The sequence below is a fragment of the Phyllostomus hastatus genome, unplaced genomic scaffold (assembly GCF_019186645.2).
Source record: "Phyllostomus hastatus isolate PE091 unplaced genomic scaffold, TTU_PhHast_1.1 phas_scaffold_345, whole genome shotgun sequence".
Taxonomy (NCBI): Eukaryota; Metazoa; Chordata; class Mammalia; order Chiroptera; family Phyllostomidae; genus Phyllostomus; species Phyllostomus hastatus.
Window position 1 is genome coordinate 1,241,655 of NW_025334024.1, and position 24,557 is coordinate 1,266,211.

General features: G+C 60.1%; 1 protein-coding gene across 3 annotated transcripts in view; it reads right to left on the bottom strand.

The window, feature by feature from the left end:
• Positions 1-2,156: 2,156 nt before the first annotated feature.
• ZFPM1 (zinc finger protein, FOG family member 1) overlaps positions 2,157-24,557 on the bottom strand; it is a 74,918-nt gene continuing 52,517 nt past the window's right edge. Inside the window, exons 4-10 of one of the 3 annotated variants that reach the window (XM_045819156.1) lie at positions 20,380-20,513; positions 10,049-10,151; positions 8,113-8,322; positions 4,905-5,135; positions 4,551-4,646; positions 4,312-4,458; positions 2,157-4,176 (exon numbers count right to left, since the gene is read on the bottom strand). In XM_045819156.1, the coding sequence (XP_045675112.1) occupies positions 2,390-4,176; positions 4,312-4,458; positions 4,551-4,646; positions 4,905-5,135; positions 8,113-8,322; positions 10,049-10,151; positions 20,380-20,513 (2,708 nt within the window). In that variant the 3' untranslated portion in view covers positions 2,157-2,389. Of the gene's footprint in view, positions 4,177-4,311; positions 4,459-4,550; positions 4,647-4,904; positions 5,139-8,112; positions 8,323-10,048; positions 10,152-20,379; positions 20,514-24,557 lie in introns of all 3 variants that reach the window. The other 2 variants (XM_045819157.1, XM_045819155.1) reach the window with 2 other exon arrangements.

Here is a 24,557-nt window from a genome sequence, read left to right on the forward strand (position 1 = left end):
ATTTAGGAGTGTGGGAATCCATATGCACATTGGGGAGACTGGGGAGTGGGGGGTTGTGCGGCTCTGCGAGAGGTGAACTCTCTTCCTTTAGAGAAGCAGCAGGCCAGGGGGGTGAGGGCGTGGTTGGGAGGCAGAAGCTTTGGGTTTCCTGGAGAGGAGTGGGAAGGAGGCCTGGGTGCCGTCCCTGGGCTGTAGCTGGGACAGTGGCCGCAGTGAAGGAATCTGTAGGGTGTGGGAAACCCGGATCTGTGGAAGGAGGCAGTGGACATGGGCTCTGGACTGTGGTTGGGTGCAGTAGGGTGCTCAGCACTACCTTGGAGGCGGGGAGCAGTGGGAGGACCCAGGACCCACGTGTAGGACCCTTAACGAGTTGTGTGGTGCTGCCCTGGAGACTCCAGCCGAGCCACCCCGGGAACCTCCCCAGGCCAGGGTGAGGGCAGTCGGCCACTGGGCCCAGAACCTCTCCGGTGACAGGGCCAGCAGTTCAGGCCTGGAGCAGGGGTCAGGGCCAGCTCTGTCTGCTGAACTGAGCTCTCAGAAGAGGCCGCAGGACCATCAAGCGCAGCCCTGCACACAGTTACAGGCGTGGGAACTGAGGCTCTTTTCTGGACAGCACGGTCCTCCACTCACATCTGCCCCCTTGATTCACTTGTCCCTTTGTGTGGGGGTGGGGGTGGCTCTTGAGGCTTGGGGAGGATGTGCATGCTGGTCTCCCTTATCTGTGAGTCTGTGCTGCATTTCCCCCCTTTGAGTGTCTGTTCCTCACAAGAAGCCATATCCCTGATCTCCGCCAGCATCTTTCTTTAAAAAAAATTATTGCAAAATTTATACACAGTAAAACTCACTGTTAGGTTTAATTTTTTTAAAGAACAGTGTGAGGACTTCAGAGTGCCTTTCATTCAGTGGTCTGGCTCGGAGGCAGAGCTTCCTGAACTCTCCATGCAAATTCATGCGTAACATTGCGAACAAGGAGCAGGGTGGAGGGTCTGTGCAATCCCCCCACCCCACTCCAGGAGGGCAGAGGCCAGGTTGGTCTTTTGGAGGACAGGCATCTACAAGAAAGGGAGCTTGGCTCCCATGGGACACTCTCCCAACCCTTCCCTGAGGGCGTTGGGAACCCTGACTGTCCAGAGGCTTTGGCCAAGTGACCTTGTCTGACCAAGCCCTGGTACTCGGGACTAGCTCAGAGAAAGTTCTTGCCTGTGGATGATGTCATAGAGACTGAGTCTAGGTGGTGGCAGGAAGCACCTCTCAAGTCAGACAAAGGTCAAAGTCGGAGCTGCTGAGTGAAACAGTGTTTGCTACTTCAAGCAAAGTTTGAAAGGACTGATGGTGCGTTTTCAAGCAGGGACACCAGGCTGGAGGGTGCTCAGTCACCCAGCTGCCAAATGGCAGGATCGCAGCTAGCCTCCTTGCTAGGGTTTGGCCTGGCATCGTCCAGTCCAGCCGTGGCATGAGCACCCCTCGCAGCACCAGTAGAACAGACTGGGGGCGCAGTGCTCCTGTCCCTCACCCCCACTGCAGCCACTATAGGTGCCACACTACACCCAGTTCAGGATTTGTCCCCTCTGGTCCCAGGGGCCACTGTGGGCCTTGGTACCCTCTCCCTTGTGCACCTTCTTCCTTGGTGTCTGTTAACTGCCCCTCCTCTTCCACCAGCCGTGGCAACAACAGGGCTTCATCCTTCCCAAGATGCTCCCATCCCCGGAACCTTGGTGGCCTGTGACTGGATGGGTGACACCCAGGCCCCAGAACCAAGTGGGGTGGGAAGACTGTCTGCTGGGTAGGATTAAGCCCTCTGTTTTGTTATCTGGTGGCCAAACCACAGCTTCTGGTTGGATTCAGGGGCAGCAACAGTGGGCCTAGAAGGGCAGTACCTGTTCCCCCTGTGCTTCAAGTGGGTACGGAGCAGCTGGCAGGGCAGCTCTGTGTGTGGTGGCATCAGATGAACCTGGGGCTCGGCCCACCTCTTAGGGCCACTAACTGCGTGACACAGCTGGGGACCTGGTCACTCCAGACTGCAGTGGTCTGTATGTATGCTGGAGGTGGCAGCGGTGGCCTCTAAGTGCTTGGCGCATGGATTGCCCAAGATGCTGGCAAGCATGTGCCCCCACCCTGCAGGGCCCTTTGCTCAGAGAACTAGGCTGCTCCACCAGTCTACTCATCAAACTGAACTTCTTTATTAAGTGCCAAGGGTCCAGGTGGGCGCTGCCATCAGCAGCCTCCTCTGCTGAGGCCTGTGCTTGGTGCGTTTCCTAGGAGCCAGAGTCACCAACAGCCGGGTTCCTGGGGGTGATTGTGTCTTTATGAGCATTAGGCTGGTAGGTCCTGGCTCCTGGAGAGCAGCGGGGCGTGTGAAGCGGTCTCCCGTCTGTAGTGTGGCCTCCGGTCACTTCACGTGCTCGGCGGCATGCGAGGAACAGTAATACTTCTTGTGGGCAATGAAAGTGGACAGGCTGCTGAACTTGATGTTGCACAAGCGGCAATACCTGTGGTTGCCGTTGGGCAGGGGGGCCGGCGTCCCCTTACTGGGGGTCTGGACGCCCTTGTCCGAGTGGGAAGGAGGGGTTGATGGGGCTGTGGGCGGGCCGGGCAGGGGACTGCTGTCAGGAGGGCCAGTGGATGGCTCCTGGCCGTTAAGGCCATCACGGGGGGCGGCGGGCGAGGGCGTCCGGGCCTCTGCGCTGGGACCGGTTAGGGGTTTGCCCAACAGCAGGCCGTGCGCCAGGCGCAAGTGCTCGACGAGGTCCCCACGAACCAGGCCATTCGGGGGGCAATAGGGGCACACGACGGCGGGGTCCTCCGGGGCGCGGGGGCGGCGCGGTGCAGCGGGGCAGGAGAACTTCTTGTGCGCTAGGTAGGCCTCGAGACTGTGGAAGCTCACGCGGCAGGCTGTGCATTCGTGGTAGTCTGCCAGGGCCGGCAGCACTGGCGTGGGGCTGGGCAAAGGACCGGCAGAGGTCTGACGCCGCGGCTTTTTGCTCAGATCGATGGGGCCCTCGGACTGATCCAGCCCGTTTCCGCTTCCGGGCCGCGGAGACAGTGATGCTGGAGGCTCGGGGCCGAGAGCTAGCGCTGGTGGGGCGGGGCCCGGCGCTGCGGGGGCGGGACTGACCGCCTGCAGCTCGTACAGCTTACGGCGCCTGCGCGTGCGCACGGGTGGCGGTGCTGGCACAGGGATGCTGGGGAGCCCGGGGGTTCCTGGGGGTGCAGCGGGAGCCGGCCGGCGTGGCGGTGGGTCATGGCGCGAAGCGCAGTAGTAGCGCTTGTGCACCGTGTAGGTCTCGTGGCGGCTAAAGCGGATGTTGCAGGCTTCGCACAGCGTCCGACGGGGGTCGTCTTCCTCGTCCGCCCCGCTGCCCGGGCTCAGGCTGCCCTCACTGCCCCGGCCGCCCGTCTCAGCCTCGGGCGTGGTTACGTCCCCCGCCTGGTCCTCGCGCGCTCCGGGTCCTGGCGAAGAGCTTGGCGCGTCGGGTTCGGCAGGTGGCGGGGCAGGGAGTGCGCGAGCAGGGGTAGGGGGCCCCTTGGGCCTGCGAGCCGGGGGTGCGTCGTCGGGCGCGCGGCGGCCGGAGCAGTAGAGGCGCTTGTGCACGTAGAAGTTGCTGACGTTGTTGAAGGTGATATCACACTCGAAGCATGTAGCACCCTTGGGGGCCCCTGAGAGTAGGCCTGCCGGCGCCCCCGCACCCACCCCCACCTGCAGCCGGCTGTGCACCAGCTCGGACATCTTGGCCAGAATCTCCGAGGCGGGGGGCGCAGCGGGGAACTGTGGCAGGAACAGTCCACCGGGGCCAGGGCTGGAGCCGGGCGTGGGGCTGGGCAACTCAGCCTTGACCCCGGCGGGCGCGGGGCTGGGCGGGGAGGGCGTCCGTGATGCAGGGGCTGGGGGCCCTGGCTCAACCTCGGGCTCCTCGGCCGCCTCCACCTTGATGCTCCTGGGCGCCGCTGGGGGCTCACCGCTGCCCCCGTTCTGGGGGACCGCTCTGGCCTCTCCATTGGTGGCCTCGGCCAGGGCTTTCCTGTCCACTCCTGGTGATGGGGTGGACCCCAGGCCCAGGTCAGAGGAGGCCAGGGGGCCATGCAGGGCCGTGTGCTGCTGGAAGCCGGCCAGACTGTCTGCAGGAAGACCCCAAGGGCCACACTTCAGGGCTGGAGCAGGACCAGCCTGGGCCAGACCTGAGGAGGGGGCAGGGTGGGAAGGGAGAGCTGGGCTGGGTAGAGATGGTGGAGGGCCAAGGCCAAATTGATCCCCCTGGCTGTCTCATAGACCAGACCCCTCCCCTGTCCTCAGAGGGGCCCCCTGGGACTCACCTGGGGGGAGCTTGGCTGAGGGGTGCCCAGCTCCTGGCGAGTAGATCTCAGCCTTGGAGCCTGGCTGGCAGACCATGTGGCTGGTCACCAGGTGGCTGTAGAGGATGTCCCTTGTGGTGGAGATGAAGCCACAACTGTGGCAGACACCTGCAGATGGGCTGTGGTGTCAGGGCCCCGGAACTGGGGGCGCTCCACGAACACCCCCTGACCTGGCCCTGCTCCCTTCCCAGCCCGCTTACCGCTGAGTGTGTCTGTGTGCACCTTGAGGTGCCGCTCGCAGTTGGCCTTGGTGGTGAAGGCCGACAGGCAGATGAGGCACACGAAGGGGCGCTCGCCTGGAACACAGGGCCCAGTGAGGGGCCGTGATACGGGCCATGCGTGGAGGGCTCTTCAAGCCTCCCAGGACCCCGGCCTGGGCCCAGCCCCGAGCTGACCATTCAGGCAGCCGTACATGGGCTTTGTGCCCCAGGAGCTTTGGGAGGCTATGTGGTATGGTGGGAAGACCACACAGGCCTATCTGTTGCCTGGGCGTAGTGGGCACGCATGCGCTATCGTGAAGCAGGCTGGGGTCCTGGGGGGGCGTGGAGCCTCACCACTGTGGCTGCGCATGTGGATCTCCAGGGAGCTGGCACTGGGGCAGCTTTTTCGGCACTGGGGGAAGGGGCAGATACGCTCGTTGGGGTACGGCTCCTTGGTCTTCTCATCGGTGGTGGCTGAGGCAGGGGAGCTGGCATTCTGGCGGCTGGCGCAGTAATACAGGAGATGAGCTTGCAGGTTCCGCTCACTGCGGTACCAGATGCCACAGTCCTTGCAGGGGAAGACATCTTCTGTGGGGCAAGAGGTGGGTGACACCTAAGGGGACAGTCCAGAAGCAGAGGGGGGCTGCCTGCAACCCAGGGTGAGGCGGTGTATTCTCTGCAAAGTGAGGACTCTGCCCTGGCTGTCTCCTGCGTCCTTCTGCTTTGGGCAGTGAAGTTTGTGACTTGGCTTTCCCTCCCCATCACTGCTGCTCTTATCTGTTTTTTTTACAGCCCAGGGTGCCCTCTCTATGGATTTCCAGGATGCTGTGGGGCCATGTGGACAGGGGCTCTGGGTACTGCCCAGGATGCTCTCCATGCTGCCTTCCAACAGTGAGCCCATAAGGAGATGCCATGGCCTCATGGGGTGCTCACGGGAGGCGCATGGACACTTTAGTGGACACCTGCAGGAGTGGGACTCTGGTGGAGCATGTGGTTATGTCAGTTATTTGGTGGCAGTGGTCACATACAGGGGAAGGAGGTGGCGAGTGTGTGCAGGTGAATGTGTGCTGGCAGGGGGGCTATGAAGGGACGACCTGGGTGCTGGTGGAGGATGAAACAGGCGTGTGCACATCAACAGGTGTGTGAGTGGCCAGGTGCGTAGGGACCAGATGCATCAAAATCCCCAAGCACCTGGGCACGAGGTTGAGAGTTGAACATTGCTCTGAGTGGCTTCTGGGGTGAGGGTGGGAAGGAGGCGAGGCCAGGAGATGCAAGGAAGAGGAGTCCTCCTTGTTTCCTTGTCATCCCCTATATATCTGGGTGGTTCCACATCAGTTACTGACTGAATGATCACATTAATGGATCCACTAACTTTACCCCAAGTAAGCTGCCTCTAATTTGTCAGGTTCTGGAGTTTGGATCGCAGGGCTGATTTTGCCCATGGGGGAGGATTTCTCTGATGGATGCTCCACTGTTCTCTGGTTGTGTGTGTTGAGCAGAATTTAAAGGACTGCTCTGTGTGTCTGCTGCTATTCTGCGGCCAGCTGCCCCTTGGCCAAAGGTGGCCAGGGCAGGGCTTGTTGTACCTTAGAGGTAGAATGAGGGGCCCTGGGTTCCTCATCATCTGGTTTCTATTTCTGCAGGTTAGGGTGTGTTTCTCATCTTGGCTTCTCCGATGTGTGTCCCGGGTCCCTAGTTGCTGTGCAGGTGCTGCTCCTCCACCCAGGAGGCCGCCAGGTTTCCTGCTTTTCCCACTTCTCCGAAGGAACTGCCTTTGTCTGTCTGGCTGCGGTGACCACCCCTTGGACCCTGTACCTACAGTTTTTCTGGCCCTGTTTCCTTCCTACTGTGTTTTCTCTGGTTTTCAAGTTCCCTTTCACTTGGGGTCTCAAGGCAGCTCTGTTCTCTATAGACTGAGACCTTGAGCTGGGTTGGGGACCTGAGGCCACCGATGGGTTTGTTTTTATATTTGCAAAGTCAGTGCTGAGGACTGTGCTGCTGCCCATGGTGTCAAGAGAGGGGCCAGAGCCTCGGAGGTCCATTCAAGCCCTGGCCACTGCGACCCAGGGCTGACCGCAGGTGGGCTGACCACGGGTCAAGTCCGGGGTGGGTGCAGCTCAGGAAACCTGCACAGACACCTCGAGGCCAGTATTACCATGACCCCAACTTCACAGGCAAGGAAAACAGGCCAAGGGTGGTGCAGTGTCAAGAATTAAACACCAGAGTCCTTGGCAGACTTCCCCCCATCCCACGCTAGTGTCTGAAGGCCCTGTCTCTTCCTGGGGCTCTCACGCTGCCCCAGGGCTTGTGGAGCTCTGACTACCCTGAGCTCCAGCTCGGGTTCCCCGTCTGCCTTTGGGTCAGGATGCTCAGAAGGGCTCTCCTCTGACCCCCCACCAACAACGGTGCTGACTAACATCGACCTGGATGGCCACACCGAAGCGCTTGGCGTGTTGCTTGCTGCTGCCTCCTCACCCAGCCCAACTGTAGCCGGCCTGTCCCTGCGGGCTTCAGTGTCACCTCTGGCTCTGTCTCAGCTGCACCCACTTACATCAAGCCATCATCACCTGTGACTTACAGTTTTGCAACCTCACAGTTGCCACCCAGCAGCCAGGGTGATTTTAAAGCCAAACTTTGCTGCTTAAAGACTCTAGTGAGGCCTCATTGCCCTGAGAAGAAATTGGTTCTTGCCTAGAACCCCCCTCAGAGACTGGTTGCCCGCATGCCTGCCGCACTGCCAGGTTCCAGTCGCAGTGACCACCTCCCGGGCCTCGGCGGGTGACCGACCACTCAGCTGCTCTTTCCTGGCGTGCAGGTCCAAACCTGAGTGTTCTCATCTGAGCAGCTTTCCCGAGCACCTCAATAAAAGGAGCTCCGCCACTGCCTGACCACGCCATTGCTTTCCTTCCCGGATGCACCCTCCCCTGTAGCTGCTGCCGCCACTCTCGCAGTGGGCCAGCACCCCACCTTGTGGCCTTGGTGCCTCCACTGCTTGGTTCAGTGTGGGTGTTAAACGAGTATTTGTGGAAAGAGTGGATCCTATTTCACTGTCATAACTCTGAGGCTTAGTGTGTGCTGAGAAGTGGGGGCAGTCCCAGCGTTTAGTGGGCAGGGCCGGGGGTGGTCCACATGTTGGCAGGGGCTGAGAGACAAAGAAACCTGCTCTGTCCCAAAGGGAGAGGCATGGGCTCCGGTGTGTGCTTGCTTGCTGCACCTTTCCCAGTGCAAGACCTGAGTCCTGGGGACCTTGCTGCCTCCCTGCCCACGCTCGGCACGCGCTGCTGCCATGCCTCCCTGCCGCCCACTCAGGGTTGCCCCCTCACCATCCCTCAGCCAACCATGTCTCGTGCTCTAGCAGTAGCCTGGAGCCCCACCCCAAACCCCCTTCCTGGGGCCCTACTTTCAAGCTCTGTGTGCCTGCCCACTGCGGCCCATTTCCTTCTCTGCTCAGATCCCAGTGGCCACAGGTCTTTGTGCTCTCGAGCACTGAGCACTACCCGCAGCCCTGTGCCTGGGGACTGGGCAGGCCCTGCCAAAGGCGGGGCACGGGGGTGGTACTCACTGTTGATGACTGCTGTGGCCAGGATGGATGCCATGCCAGCTTGCTGGGGCAGGAGCTGGATGTCAGTATGAGAGAGGGCCGGGCAGTCAGGCTCCACTGGCTCCTTCTTCACAGGGTGGCTGGGGGTGCTGTGGGGCTCTGCTACAAGGAGTGTGCTCAGCAGTCCCCCTGCTGGCACTGGCTTGGTGAGCCTGCACCAGAGGGCTTCATCTGTAAAGGGTAAGGACACCTTGATGGGAGGGCCAGCAGCCCCAGGCCCACCACACCAGCTCTGCAGACTCCCCACATAGCCTCCTGAAGGCCTCTTCTTAGCCCTGAGTTTTGAAGCCAGAGGTGGGGCGTGGAGCCAAGGCCACGGTCAGGGAGGGGTCATGCCTGATTTACAGCTGTGGCTGGTTGGTTTCCACAAGTGGTCCTGCCTCTCTAGGATAACTGGGTGGTGGCCTGCCCAAGCCTTAGGTTTTCTTGCCCTGAGCCCATCGAGTTGGAGGGCCCCAAGGGTGGCAAGCAGAGCTGCCCTGTTTTCCAGGAAAGGGATGGCACGTGGGACAGGGCAGAGTGCCTGGGCAGGACGTGGTAGCCACTGGACCTGCCCGTCTGCTCCATTCAACTCTGCTGGCGCACTTTTCCCAGTGTGGCCTGCAGGGGGCAGTCTTGGCCAACAGGACCCCAGTGAGCTATGCAAGTGTTCCACCTCCAGTGTTCAGCACAAGGCCATTTCACTAGCTGCAAGGACCCTGGTCCTGCGTGGGCAAACACAGGGGGCTGGAGCCCTGCTGACCAGACTAGAAGGAAGGGTGAGCCAGGCAGCGCTAACTGGCCTACACCCTGGCTTGGTGTATAGTCTCATGGATGACTAATTGCTGCCAATACCCAGCCCTCCAGCTGCTTCCTGGGTCCTTAGAGTGCCCCTTGATGGTGAGGGGAGGGGGCTGGGGTTCTCACCTCCCTGTGGGTGGGAAGACAGGTACACAGGATGAAGCATTGGACCAAGGTGCATGGGGCTGGCAGGGCAGAATGGAAAGCCCAGGTCCTCACATGCTAAGTCCAGCGCCTGTCTGTCCCACGGCCAAGCCCTGGCAACCTCCAGGTGGGAAGGGGCCAGGCTGAGGAGCTGGTCACAAGGCTGCTGTCGCCAATGGCCTTTGGCTCTGTCTGGACACCAGAGCCACCCTCAGGATGGAGCTTTGCCTCCACTGGGGTGTTCAGCCAAAGGTGCCGTGTGCTCAGGTGGTGGTGAGAGTGAGGCCTCCCAGGATGTTTCGGCGAAGCAGAGCTCCCCTGCAGGGGAGTGGGGTGGGTTTCCTGTGGTCAGTAGGCCCACAGCCCTCCTGGGCGGCTACGTGGGAAAGGGCCCTGCTTGTCTGTAGAAGTTGTCACGTGTCTGTCTCCACATCCTCCCCTTATTTGTACTGGGGGAGGGGGTTTCCACACCATCTTGACACTCACACACTGGAAAGGCCATGCTGCACTTTCTTTAGGAATAAGACCATCCAGGGCAGGTGGAGCCATGGCGATGGAGACGAAAGCCAATGTATCTGAGTGGCCTGAACTCTGAATTGAGGTGAGGGGGGCAAGGACCCCCATCTTGCTCTTCCTCTGACCCACCCAGGTCCTCCCTCCTGGACCCCTTTTCCAAAAGGGGCAGAGAGGCAAGAGTGGGTCAGCATGTATAGGCCCCAGCCCAGGCTCCTCCACTGCACTGGTGGTATCCCAGGGACCTTGACAGCGGTCCTGGCTTCCTGAGACCCTGCTCCCCCATCCCAGGCCAGACAAGTGCCCACCCCCAGATGGGCATTAATTGGGTGCTAGTAGTGTGGTGACCAATCCCTTGGCCTGGTTCAAAACAGGCTAGTTTCCCTTTAAGAGCCAGCCCTGGGAGAGCCAAAGGACCTCCACCTTCCGGAAGGCTGAGAGGGAAGTGCCAGATACCAACCCTTCCTGTGGATCTCCACATTGGCCTGGGCCTCTGTCGGGGCCCGGGGCAGTGTCCTCAGCCAGCAGGCCTCATCCTCCAGTAGCAGCATCAGGGTGGGACTCTGGGGGGTCAGAAAGGAGGGGTCAGCAAGGACACAGCAGGGGGAAAGCCCATCTGGGGGCCCCTACAGGGAGACCACCTGGTGGGTGGCAGGCTGTGGGCCTGCTCCTTGTCAAGTGCTGGGTTCTCTTAGGAACTGAGACCCAGAGAGATCATGCAACATAACCCAAGGTCATGCAGCCAGCCCGTAGCAGAGAGGGGACTCCCATCCAGACCCGTGTTCTCTCCTTACTGTCCCACCACCTTAGCAGGCCTCTGGGTGCTACGGTGAGTTCCTAGGGTGCCCATGGGGGCATGGGTTCCTCCCATGTGGGTCGCCAGAGCCTCTGTGGGCCAAGGCCGAGATTGGTCCTAAGGAGATGGCCTGTCCTGACAAGGGGGCCTTCCATGTCCTCCCAGACAGTGGGGCTCCCCTCCCCCATTGCAGGGCAGGGCAGGCCCACTTTTGCTCAGACCGACTGGGGACTAGAAGGTGGTAGACATTTAAAGGACACCTGCCTGGGCCCAGCAGCTCACCGAGGTCCCCAGGCAGTGTCCCCATGCTGAGGCTGGCTTGGCACCTGGTCCCTTTCTTGTGGCTCCCGGAGATGAGCCCCTTGCCCCCCTGGCTTTAGGCCAACCTGGAGAGCAGGCAGTGTTCTCCCACCTGACAGGTGAGGAAACTGAGGCATGGGGAGGGCGGGAGGCAGGGGAGGGGCAGCCGGGCCTGGGAGCCAGCCTTCACAGCACCGGAAGGAAAGCGTGCTCTGGTCAGGCCCTCACTGGGGGTGGCCCAGTTTCCGGAGCCCTGCAGAGCGGAGGAAACACTCGCCCTCTGGCCCAGTGCGCTCTGGTGCCTGGAGGTGGCTGCCTAGGGACGGGCTGCCTGCAGCCCCACTCTGGCCCAGCTGCTGGTTGTACTCGGGGTTGTGGTACAGATCCATGGCTGACTGGTGGGCAGGGCAGAACCGTGGCCCTTTTTGCCCAAGGTTGAGGTGACCACCGCTGCCCTTTGGGCCTCAGCCCCATCCCTGGACCCTGGTTCTGGGCTCCTCTGCCTGGAGGTCCCTAAGCTCAGCAACTGAGTCCCACATGGAAAGGTATGGCGTGCATCATTTGGGTGTTGTGTTTTATGCAAATAAATGCTTTTTACGTAGAAATGTGGGACATCAGGACCTTTTACTGAAGAACCAGTGTCACTTGCTCTCACCAGGAAATACTACCACCTATATGGGGGTGGTTTTGTGCGCCCACAGGGTGCATATGGCAGTTGGAGGGGATGCCGCCACGTGGGACAGCTAGGGCCGGGGATGGGGTGTGGGGTATGGGGTGTCCTCTGACAGGTTCCAGGCATCTCCCCGCCGGGTTGGAGCCTAAGACACTCTCCTGGGCTTTGGCTGTGAGGACAACAGGGGCTCCAGAGCTGGGCATCGGGGTCATGTCCACGCTTGACCTCCACCACTGTGACACCCTCAGCAGCCCCTTTGACCACCTCTGCATCTTGTCCCCATCCTGTGGCAGACTTGGGGATCAGGCCAGTGTGCTGGCCACTCCTGGTAACACTCCCAATTACGTCGGGGCACCCTGGTCACTGAAGCAGCTGTGTGGCTCAGTCATGAAACAGGTGAGCACAGTACAGCTGGTCAGTGGGTCAGGGAGAGCCCCACCTGCCCCACTAGCACGCAGCCCTCCCTGGGCCTTGGCATCTCTCTGCAAACAGGTGACGATGCCCTTCCTGGTCGGAGTCTGGACCCATTCTCATCCTGCCACATGCTTGCAGGGCACATCTCATCTTTGGCTCTGTGACTCAGTTTCTCCTAGGACCCTGGGAAGAAGCAGTCCGTGTGAAGCCCTCCTGTGAACAGTGCCTGTGTGGTGTGCGAGCAGCACTTGACAAGCCCCCGCTAGCAACACCCTTGCTTTTGCATTCCCTTTGGTCACCAGGACACACTAGGCAGGGGCTGTGCCTTTGGGCCCAGGAGGCTGGTGTCCATGGGCCAGTGGTTGGTAAATGTCAACTGTGGGCATCTCCACCAAGGAGCCCACTTTGGGGCAGACGGTCTCTGCTTTTAGTAGACACCTGGTGATTGTAACATTGCAGAGCAGGGGGTGGGGGCTGGGTGCCAGCTGGGGGGTTCCCTGCTGGCTGGGAGGCCTCCTGAGGCCACAGGGGTGGGTCAGGCCTGGGGCAAAGTGGAACTGGTGGGGGATGGCTGGTGCAGGGGTGGGTGAACCAACGGGGCTAGCAGCAAGGCAGAGGCTGGGCCTCCTGAGTCTCTAATGAATATTAATGAGCAGAGAAGGGTGAAAAAAATTAATCTGCCTGATCCTCCGATGGGTGCTGCAGTAACGATATGAAATCTAATTATTCGTCCCAATATTTCTAAACCCTCAAACTGAGACTGACAGCCTCCCGGTCGGTTTAATGCTTATCATTCTCAGGAGTGCGTGTTCGCAGCATGATAAAAACCCCTGCTCTCAGCTTTGCTGATGCTGCAGAACCCCTAATTTTCCATGTGCACACTAAGCCGACGGAAGGCAGTGGCGCCATGTCCCTGGCCAGCTCTGTGCCTTTTGCCTGGAGCAGCCCATCTCTGTGTCTTGACGGGTACTGAGCACCTCTGCTTGGTGTTCCCTGGCTGGGCTGGGTGACAGCCCTGTCTGGGGGCAGGTGAGGAAGGAGGAGATATGGGGGCCCTAGGGGGCCTTGTGCTACACCCCAGACCTGATTTCCAGGAGGAAATGGGTCAGGAGAGCTGGGGCTTTATGACTGACTTTCAGCCCATATTCCCTCAGCCCTTAACATCGGTGTGGGCTCTCCGTTGCCCTTAGATGGGGAAAGCTGGAAAAGGGTGGGGCACAGCCATCCGAACGGCAGCACGTGCCTGCACTTGGACTCTGGGGGTGCAGGGGCCACCACACTCTGGCTCCTGGGGAGTGTAGCTAGGCCTTGCCATGCCTGCCCCTCCCCTGCCCCCCAGCCAGCCCTAGGCCAGCACCCCCACGTCTGCTGGCTGCAGCCTGGAGGCCACTCCTCTGCCCCCAGGGGCATGTCGAGCCTCGGGGGCTAAGGACATCCACGAGAAGCAGATTTCAATCTCTGCCTCTGCTGTGCAGGGGCTGGCACACCACGGGGTTGCCCCATGTTACTCTTTTCCTTTTTCCCCTGCTGCTTTCCCCCAATTCCAAGCAGCCCAGGGAACAGAGGCCCTTTTCTCTTGCAGTGAAGGCACTGGGCCAAGGCAAGCCCCCCTTCCTGGTCTGCCCTGCCCATGGGCAGTGGGGTGCGAACTTGGGAGGGGCTACTCATAACCCCCAACCTTGCCCTGGCCCTTCTGCCCAAGCTAGCAGTCATGTGTGCCACCAGCTGCTCTCCCTCCTTGGGTGCCCCCCGACTCGGTGCCCAGTCTGGGTCCAGCTCGCTGGCCAGGCCTGGTCAGGAGAAAGCGAGAAGCCCTGCCTGACCTGCCTACAGCCCCTCAGGGTTGTCCCGGTCCCTCCCTCCTGGCTCCAGGCCGGCCCCACCCAGCCCCAGGATAACGGGTGGCCACTTTAAATTCTCTGGGTGCATCTGAGAATGCTCCTTGTTTCCCAACAAAGAGGTCAGTGTCTGGATTCTCTGCCCGCTGATAACCATCGGAAACCCTATCTCCGCCGCATCCGCTGTGACAACTTTATCTGAGGCTGTTCCCAAACCTCGCGGTGCTTCTCATGAAGCCGCATGGAAGGGGAGGTGGGGGCCCCATTCTGGGGGAGGGTGGCCTGGCACAGGGAGCAGATGGCCCTGCAGAAGGTCAGCAGGGCCACAGGGCCTCCCCCAGGTCACTACAGGCAGGTTTGTGGGAGGGCAGGTCTGGGGCAGGCCCAGATGGGCTCTGACTGGGCCCCCCAACCTCTGTTCTGCAGCCCACCCTGCGAAGCCCCGCCCATCTCCCCCTACCCTCACCACTACGCTCACCTTGCCAGAGGCAATGGCCTTTCGCTTCTCAGGCCCCTTTTATCTCCCCAGACCCTGTGAAAACCCATTTCACAGGAGAGGAAACTGAGGCCCACAGAGGTGAATGGCGTCCAAGACCACAGGACGTGGCCTTGTGTGCGCAGGACTGGAACCCGGGTATGCATGATCTCCACTGAATCACTGCATCCCATCCATTCACTCACTCACTCATTCAAAACCAGTCCCAGAGGACGTGCTTTGTGCCGGGTGCAGGGATGCCGTGAACAGAACATGCAGTCCCTGATGTCCCGGCGTGGATGATGGAGTGGGAGGCCAGCAAGAAACATGCTTTGGAGGCTGCAGGGAAAGTGCTGGAGAAGCAGGAACGAGTCTGAGCTGTGCCGAGGCCTGGACGGGGCAGGGGCTGGGTGTGGGCGGCCATAGCCCAGGCAGCGGGGCGAGGCCTGGAGGGGTGAGTGGGGCACTCTGTGGGCACCAGTGGAAAGGGGACACGGTGGGGGTGGGGAGACAATAATAGGGGAGGGAGCAACAGGGAGGAAGAGATGGCGTGGGGAAGGACCCTGTGGCCCCCAGCTCTTTTCCTCAGGGTGGCCCTAGGGCTCAGGCAGGGAGCCGGTCCTTAGGGTGGGCCTGTGCCCTGGCCCCAGGGGAGGGGTGGCCAGAGCTGAGGAGAGGTGATCTCTCCCAGCCCCCAGCATGGGTCTTTCTGGTGTGGTGGGGGAGGTCCTGAGTGCTGACACTAGCTGGGTCCTCCTCCTGTGTCTCCAGGAGGCCAGTCTGGGTTGGCCCTGTAGCTACAGCCCCTTCATGCCGACAGGGAAACTGACGCATGGAGAGGAAGCGTGCCAGGGACCCAGGAAGGCCAGCAGCAGGTCTGCTGTCTGTGGCGTGTCCCCAGAAGGACACCCACACTGTTCTGTTTCCTGCGCTGGCACTCCAGCCAAGGCCAGGACTGGGCACCCTCAGGGGCTGTCCCACAGAGGGCCAGGGGCCCGCCCGGCCTGGCCCTGGCCCTGCCAATTGCTAGCTCTGTGGAGCGGGCTGAATGTGGCCTCCAAGGATGTCCACCGGGAGCCTGAGTGTGACCTTGTCTGGGAAAAGGGTCTTTGCAGATGTGATTAAATTAAGGGTAGCCCAGATGGAACCGTCCTGGATTAGCCAGGTGTGTCCTAAATCCAACGGCAAGGAGAGGAGAGAAGGCAGAGGTAGGACTAATGCATCTCTGAGCCAGGGACCCCCAGGATCACCAGCAGCCACCAGAAGCTGGGGAGAGGCCTGGAACGCACTCTCCTTCGGAGACCCCAGGAGAAACCAGCCCTGCGCACACCTGGCCTCTGAACTGGGAGGGAAGGAATTCTGCTTCAGACACCAGGTTGCAGCACTTTGTTACAGCAGCCAGAGGAAACCTATATTCTGGCATCCTCTCTGAGCCTTAATGTCCCCATCTGTACCATAGGGTTAGATGGAACAGCTGCCTCAAGACCAAGGTGAGTCAACAGCATCAGGGCGAATCTCTAGCCCAGGGCCTACTGGGGAACAACCACCATGGTCCTGGTGACCTGTTGGTACCCCAGGGTCCAGGCCAGGCTGCCCGACACTGATGCGGAAGGGGGAGGGGAGCAGAGCCTCAGGGCGCTTCCTGCGAGGTCCCACGGGGCTGCTGGGTCCGCTGGACAGAGGACGTCAGGTCGGGATGGTTGGAAGAGGCCCCTGGGAGCACCAGGGGCAAGGACGGCCCACGGGGCTGTTAAGGAAGGAGGCAGTGCTGGGCAGGGGCGTGGGGAGGCACAGCCGGCAGGCCGGCTCCAGTGCTGCCGGGCTGAGCCCGGACCATAGTGGGTAGCAACCATGTGCTGTTGGCGTGACTCCACAACATGTCCCGTGTCACTCTCACTTTCCAGGTAGGAACGTGGAGGCTGGACAGCTGCAGCCAGTGGCACCTGGCGCTGTGGGGAAGAGGCTGCCCTGAAATACTCAGAAACGTGTCAGTAGGTGAGCAAAGCAAGATGCAGGGCGGCTTGCAGTGCACCCCCACTTGGGTGAAGAACTCGCAGCACCCCACACCTGGGCTGGGAGTCCCAGAAGTCCCGGGGAAAGCAGTGCAGTGACGGGCGGGGTGGGAGTACTCTTCTCTATTACAAACAAATGTAAATGAGAATCAAAGAAGGAAAGAGAGGCATCATTGGGAGTGTACCTGGGCATCCCGCCTCAGTTCCTCTCGCCCCCCAAAAGGCTCCTGGCCAGTGCTGGCCCTACTGTGAGGTTTGTCTCTGCTGTGGCAGTGACCCCCGATGCCAGCCTTCAAGGCTTCCTGCACGGAGAGCAGCCCTGCCTCCATCTCCAGGTGAAGGACCAGGGAGGCTGACCCTCTACACTGATTGCTGGACAAAGACTCACCTGGGGCCACATGGGAGGTCAGATCCCAGGGGGTTTTGTTTCAATCTCTTAGGCAGGGCCTTTCCCCACTTAACCTGTTGCCCTGCTTGGCAGCCACGGGGTCCCTACCAATCTCACTGATGTCACAATGACTTTAGGGCTAAAGTGGGTGAGTCCTGGGCGTACAAATGGACAGAAAGACGGGCCAAGCCAGTGTGGGCCAAGCTGAGGGTGAAAGCTTGTTCCTTTGTTTGTCCATCTGTCCATCCATCCATCCATCCATCCATCCATTCATCAACCCATTTGTCCATCTACTCATCCACCCATCCATCTATCCATCCATCTATCCATCCATCCTCCATCCACAATCCACCCTGAACACCTTTTTTGTGGCTGGGCCTCCAAGCCCTGTTTCCAACAGTGGAAGCTGCTACTGGATCAGGGAGGGACCCCCCCGAGTTAACACAGCAGGTTGGGGCCAGATCCATCTCTCAACCACCGCTGGGCTCTGTGCCCTCTGTGTCCTTCCTGAAGCTCCCACCCTCAGCGTCCAGCCACCCTGTCCTTTCCTCAGCCTGCAAGAAGCTCCCCCTACCACCAGCAGGAACGGGTCACCACACCCCATTGGGTGCCCCTACTCCTGCCCCCTCCTCCTTCGCAAAGAGCGAAAGCCGCCTGGCGGCTGATAGGACGATCTGGGGCAGGAGGTGCTTGCGGGAGAGAACTGGGACCCATCAGCTGAGCTCGATAAGAGGCCCGCTGAAATCTTAGCAAAAATATTTAGACAATAAATGAAGTATCAGAAAAGTGTGCGTATCTTTAAGAAATCAATCATCTTGTACGGTGCGTCTGGACACTCGGCGCCAAGGCAGAGATAGCGCCTGCTGGGGAGATAAGGGTTAATCAAGGATTTAATTCTGCAGGAGATAAAGCTGCAGGGAAGAGCAGGCGAGGCTCCTTCCTCCCCAGGCTCCTCCGCAAGAGCCTCAAAGGTTGTTGGCTCCTCCGGTGCTCGCTCCCTCGCTCCCCTCGGCATTATCTCTCCGCCTGGAGAGCGTTTCCAGCCTCGTGCCAAGTCTCCCCAGGCTGACCTGTGCCCCAGGCCCGAGGAGGACAAACCCCCATGGCAGGGGGAGGGGGTGGGTGTGGGGGGGGGGCTGGGCTGGTGCCGGTGTCTCCGGTCCCTCAGCCCTGTCCTTAGGGAGCCTTCAGGAGTCTTTGGGGCTGGGCAGACAATTCTCCCTCTGCTACTTGATCTGGATGGCTTTGCAAAGTCACTTAACCTCAGTTTCCTCGTCCGTAGGACGGGGCGGCAGTTTCTGCCTCGTAGGGTGGGAGGGATGAGGGAATGAGGGGCCGTGTGTAAGCATGAGCACACACGTGTACATCTTGGAAGGGGCCGATTATCCCCAGGAGGGAGCAGAGGAGAGACATGCAGACCCCACCCCTCAGCCACCCTGCCTTCGTCCTGTCACTGCTCACAGGTTTTCTTGACACTTGGAGAGTTCGGAGACCAGGGCTCCAGAGCTCTCAGCCCATCCATTCCTCCTTCTAACTGCCTCCTGACAGCCTACCCTTGGAAGAGTCAACTGCTACTTGAATGCCTCCAGTGACAGGAAGCTCACTGCCTCCAGAGACTGCTCTAACACAACACAGTCTCCATCCCACAGTGGAGCCAAAATCAGGCTCCTTCCACAAAGCCAAAACCCATCCTGGAGCTTCCACTATTTCCTCCCAGCTTGGGGCCACAGGACAAGAAGATCATCCCAGCTGCAGGCCTGCTGGCCCCAGCGCCTGCCGAGCCCTGCCCTGTGGTAAGCACGACTCATGGGTCATCTCTCTTTGGCCCTGCCCAGCTGCCCTGGGAGGCAGGCATGCTGCTGGCTTCTCCACTTCGCAGACAAGCTGCAGCTCCTCTGAGCAGAGGCTGGGATTCTGCAGGCTCAGTCCTCAAGGACTGACCCTTCAGGGCTTCCTATGCCCCCCTCCAAGGTCCCAAACTATGAGGAAACAGAAGCTCAGAGAGGTTAGAGGCCTGTCTGGGAGCACACAGCAGAACAGCTATGAGGTAGGAGGCCCTGGGATCCGGACCCTGTGCCACAAAGGTGGGTGCCCTTGGTCCTGTGCCAGCCTCCCACTGACTCATTGGGTGACCTGGGCAAGTGCCTGCCTCTCTGTGCCTGGCTACTCAGCTGTGACCGCCATTGTGGGCAGCCCAGGGGGGCCTCAGCAGGCTTGCATATTTGGACCCTGGGAGCTTCTCCAATCTCCTGAGGCCCAGACACAAGCCCAGAGATTCTGACGCAGAGATTCTGGGCTGTGTGACCCACAGCCCAGGTTTTATGGTCCACAGCAGTGGGTAGGGCTATAAATGCTGGTCCAAGGGTCTGCAGCTGGGGATTCTGCCTGTAGCCCTACTGGCCCTCCACACTACTGCAGGCTGAGTTCCTGGGGCCCTGGTTCCCACAGCTGAGAAATGGGGGCTCTAACTGCCAGGTTGGAGGTGGTTAGAGCTTGCAGGGCAGCATTTAACCTCTAGGTGCTGGAGGGGGTGGGGGTAGGGGAGAAACCCACTCAACAAACCCACCACTGCTTGATGATTACATGCAGGCTGATTGGAGGCTGACACCTGGGGTCTTAGGACCAGGAGACCCAGCACTGCAGGGCACCCACCTGCTAGTATGTACCTTGGATCAAGCCATACTTGAATGCCACATCGGGAATCAAAAAGGACCTAGGCCATTGCTATGGCTGCACAGTTGCAGCACCTGAGCCTGGGCTTGAGAGGACCAGTCTGACGTACCACCTGGCCTCCCAGGCAAGGGCCATCAGGACACGGCGGTGTTTCCTGAACACTCATCATTCACAGGCCCCTCCCAGTTACCGTGATACTATATGCTGCCCACCTGCTGTCCCATACTTACTCATAATTGATGCCCTTTCTTAATTGAAATGTATTTTATAAAGAGACTTTGTACTCCCTGCAAGAGGATGCCAGACCGACCTGCCATACATAGGAGGGGGTAGTTTAGAAGTAACACCAAGACAACGATGACCTGGAGGTGTTGCCGCCCAGGTGGGGCTTCTTAGTCGGAGAGGGAGAGGAGCACGTGCCGAAGAGGCGCTGCTCACACACGTGCCCTCTCCTGGTCCTCAGAAGGACCCACAGGGACAAAGTCAGAACGGATCTCTCCCCCTCTGCTGCAGCTGTCCCTAAGTGCCCAGAAGCCCACCTAGTTTCCCACCGGGGGCCCTGTCCATAAAGTGCTGGGGGGTGGGGCGTTCCTGACGTCCTCCTCAGATGCACACAGGGTCCAGCCCCACACTTGGGCTCCCTGTTGCTTCCTCCCCTCGAAAGCTCTTCTTCTCTGCCTCGCCAACATCTACTCCTCTGTTAAGGGCCTGCTTAAAACACCCTCCTCCAGTCCTGAGTTGGTTGGGCATTGTATCGCAAAGCAAAAGGTCACTGGTTCGATTCCTGGCCAGGGCACATGCCTGCGCTGCAGGTTTGGTCCTTGGTTGGGTATGTATGAGAGGCAACTGATTGATGTTTCTCTCCCTTTCTTTCTCCCTCCCTTTCTCTCTCTTTAAAAAAACAAATCAATAAAATCTTTAAAAAAGCCCTACTCAGGAAGTCCTCCCTGTGTCACCCAAGGTCCCACAAGCCTTGCATCACCTCCTCCAGGAAACCCTCCTTGTGCTCCCAGGCAGTTAACCCTCCCTGCCCCAGTCCCCACCTGGCCCCAATACCCACATCTTCTTATGTGTTTCACATGTAGTGGTGGGGGCTCCTGAGCTGGAGTCTACCCCCGACCTGGCTTGGGAGGGTCAAAGGGGCCTGTGCCCTGGGTGGGAGGCTGCCCTGGCCACAACCCTGCAACCGGTGGGTGGGCTAGCGGTGGTTGGGGCTCCTTACCGGTTCTGCCTGCCTGGGGGATGAAGCTCTGCTCTGGATGCTTCCTTGGAATGGGCCCCAGGACAGGCCCTCAGCAAGGCTGCGTCGGGCCCGCACACACCTCTGCCCATCCTGCAGGACTTCCTCCAGCTCGTCTGCGGGGAGAGACATCAGGGGTGTGAGGAGCGTCCACCATGGTGACCACCCAGCCCTGCTGCCTGCGCAGGTCTAGCCTACCTCTGCAGCCCCCACCCCCAGGAGCAGTCAGGCGGCTGCAGGGCCACGGAGGCAGTGCTGCCCTGTGGGCCTGGGCCTGAGGTACAGGGGTGGTAGCTGGTGCCCAGCTCTGGGGGCCAGGCCAGACCCTCCGGCGGGTCTTTCCCAAAGACCAAGGGCTGCAGAGATAGGACACTGAGGGGTGCCTGCAGCTGGATTTGAGCAGGCAGGTGCATAGCTTGGGGCCCATAGCTGCGCTATCAGGGACATGTGTGGTCTGGGAACCCTGGCCACTGTGCCAGTAACACACATGGCCCAGGGACCACAGCTGCCATGTCAGGGACATCTGTGACCCTTACGCAGCCCAGAGTAGCACTGGCAAAGTTGCTTGTGCCCAGGATGCATGCATGGAGCCAGGTCACCCCTGCTGCCTGTGCTGGGATGGGTGGAGCAGAGGACGAAGATGTTGACGAGACCCATCCCCATCCCTCGGCACCGTCCTCCCAGCCCCTTCCCAGGGGCGAGTCCCTGAATCTGCACAGCAGGCCTGTGAAGGCAGCTGTGGAAATGCTGAGCCTTGCTTTCTACACCTATATAAGCCTTGCTTTCTACACTGGATCCCCGATACTTCCTACTTCCCTGGGTGGTGCGAGGATTGAATGAGCTCCCCACCCAGCATGCTTAGCACAGTGCTCGGAGGGGCAGCTAAGGTGCAGAGCGAGCCCTCCTCACAAGGCCCTCAGCAAGGCCAGAATCTCCACCTGGGTTGTTGGAGCTCAACTCCATTTACTCTCCAAAGATCATTGGGGACCCCAGGATGCTGTTGACCCCACATGGCCTTCAGGACCTCTGCTCCGTCTCTGGAAGGACTGGACCCTGACTCTCCCTCAGGTCTTGGGCCAGCCATGGACCCTGTAAGGGCCTGTCTCCTAGCTGAGGGTAGAAGGCACCAGGGGGCTGAGACTCCCTGTGCCATGGGTTCTGCCAGCTTATGCGGCCTTGGCCATGACTCGGTGGCATGGCTGGAATAGTGGCATCCGCTGCAGAGCCAGCATTCTGCTCTGCTTACACAGACGGGCCTCAGCGGTGAGCCCCAGTGACGGTCACCCTCACAGGCAGGGCCTTGGGCTTGGGCAGGGTCTACAGTCAGGCTCCCGGGTTCAGCCAAAGCATGCTACACGATCCACATGACCTTGTGTGCTGGGCTGAAGGGTGGCCCCCAAGACATATGTCTACCCAGAACCTAGGACTATGCCCTTATTTGGAAAAAGGGTCCTTGCTGATGTTATCAAGTTAGGGTCTCCAGGTGAGACCATCGTGGGTCACCCAGTGGGCCCTAAGCCCAATGACCAAGGTTCTTGTAAGAAGAGACGCAGAGAGGAGAGACCCCAGGAAAAGGCTGTGTGAAGACAGAGGCAGAGGTGCAGTGGTGCGGCCAGGAGGAAGCTGCACCTGGGGCCCCCAGAGTTGGGAGAGGTGGGAGCGGCCCTCCCCTGGAACCTCCGGAGGGAGCGCAGCCCTGTGGACACCTGAATTTGGGACTTATGGCTCCAGAACACTGAGAGGATGCGTTTCTGTTGTTCTAAGGCATCGAGGTCATACACATTTGTCAGGGCTGCCCTGGAGGAATCACACCTGCATCTTACCTCTCCTCCCCCACCTCAGCATTGTCTTTGGATGAGGGGAGAGTGGCAGCTCTGTCCTCAGATGGCAGCACCTCCCTAGGCCACGCAACCTCTGCTCAGGAAGGCCAGGCCACCTTATGCCTCAGGTGCCACCCAGGCCGCCTGGGCCCACGGAGGCCTCATGTGGCCTGGCCAGGTCCCTGAGCAAGCGCTTCTGTGGCGGCCCCACTTCCTGGAGCCCCGATTGGGCAGGCTGTGGCCTTAATGGGCCCGATTATCAGATAACTGCCGGCCTAATGGCAGAGATAACGTGTAAATATGCCAGGAGGCCCAGCTAAAACGTTCTAACTGGGTCCTTGTCTTCCCCAGGGCAGATAAGATGGCAGGAGACCAGGGCGAGGCCGAGGAGGCCGGCGCCCCTTTATCAGCCCCGCAGAGAGGGGGGCAGTGGCCAGCTCTGTTGCTCTGTGGCCTGCCCACAAGGGTCTGAGTCCTCTGCCAGCCCCCGAGGATGCCTGGGTCCCAGCCCATGGGCCACACCCTTCTCAGGCCCTCAGAAATTGGTGCCAAGGGGCAGGAGTGTGGCCCAGCCACATGCGGTCACCCAATTCTGCCCAGGCGGCCCTATGAAGCTGGCCTCCTTAAGCCCCCCTGTACGGATGAAGAAACCGAGGCCCTGACTGGACACACAGCTGGCTGTGGGATGCCAGGACCTGACCCTAGGCCACCTGGCTCCGGATGCTGACCGAGGGTCCTGGCCCCTTGTGTCCTAGGTGTATTTGGGTCTGTGGTCCTCCACCTGGCCATCCCTCAGGGGTAGGTGTGTGTGAGCGAGAGACGGGCGATGAAGAGGCTATCTAGAGATGAGCTCGCCGGGCACTCATTTGTCTGTCCATGTGTTTGTCTGTCCAGCCACCTGATGGGCCCATGTGCTGCTGCTGAGGCTGGCAGGGAGCCCACCAAGGACTGAGCCTGTGGATTGCCCACTCAGGGCAGTAGGATCAAGGGGGAAGCATCCAGAATCCTAACGCAATGGCTCACCCTACCTCGACAATGAGAAACTCACTAAGTCACACGGGTTGGCCTGCACTTGGGCCTCTTAACTGGGTTGCCCATTTGCTCCTCTGGGCACTAGTTCTGCTGCTGGGGCCACAGACAGGGCAGGCACAGTGGCCGTGGCGCCCTCCGTCTTCACATATTTTCTTTTCCGTGTGCAGAATGTTTGTGTAGGAGTCATTCCTGGCCTTGTCGGTCATGGAGTCCCTACGAGGAGACAACACTTTCCATCTCAGGCTGGTGCCCACCTTCCTGTGGGAGGAGGAGCTCGGAATTCAACTCAGTCTTTCCATGTGTGGGCTGGGCCTCAGGGGCATGGAGGTGGAGGGAGGCAGCTGGCCCAGGTGACCCCACGAGCAACAGAAAGAGTGGGGCAGCCCCCGGCATCCCAGTCTGCCCTGCGTGTCATACCTTTGGGGGCTCATGGTCCCCTTCCCGGAGCCCTGGCTCTGGCTTGCCCCCTACCTGCCCACGCATGCACCCACAGGCAAACGACCGTGCTTCCTAATCGGAGCCCCACGGCTGGCAGGCCCAGCCTCCCAGATAACAGCATGGCTGGTGTTCCCCACGGCAGCCGCTCCATCTCCTGGGTATCACGCTTTGCCAGACAGTCCTGGCTCCTGATAAAGGCGACTGTTCTGCATGGCTGGGGACAGAACCCACCACTCTGGGCTTGCTGGGGGCTGGTGAAGACCCCGGAAAGGTGGGGTGGCTGGGAAATGGCAATGGTCACTAAGACAATCCACCTTCTGGGTCAAGGGAAAGCCGTTTGAGGCGCCCCCTGTGTGTGGATGGCAGGTGCTGGGCCCGTGAGGGGAACACGGCTGGATGTGAGCTCCAGCTCGCCTAGTGCCCCCCTGCAGTCTCCAACCCGTGCAACTGTCCGTGGTAGCCCTGGTGATGTTCAACCCCTGTCTGCTCGGATGACCTATTTCCAGGTCCCTGTTCCTGCCCAAATCCTCCCGGGGCCAGAAGAGGATCAAGAAGGCGTTAAAGAGCAGTTAGTACCTCGCAGAGACCCCCTTCCAACCACAAGTAAAACTGCATTAGAAAAGTGGGGGGGACCACTTGCTTCTGGCAGACTGGGTATCTCATGAAGGTTCAGTTCAAGGCCAAGAATGAATGAAGGCAGACATAAGCAAGGGCAAGGGGCTAAGAGGTGGGAGACGCTGAGCCAGGGGTGACGGCTGACAGGGAGAGTGACAGGCAGGAAGATGCAGTTATTTTTAAACAGCCTCTGTAAGAGCCGGAGGACCCGCTCAGCAGCAGCTGTGCAGATGGCCACTTCCCAGCCACACTGAC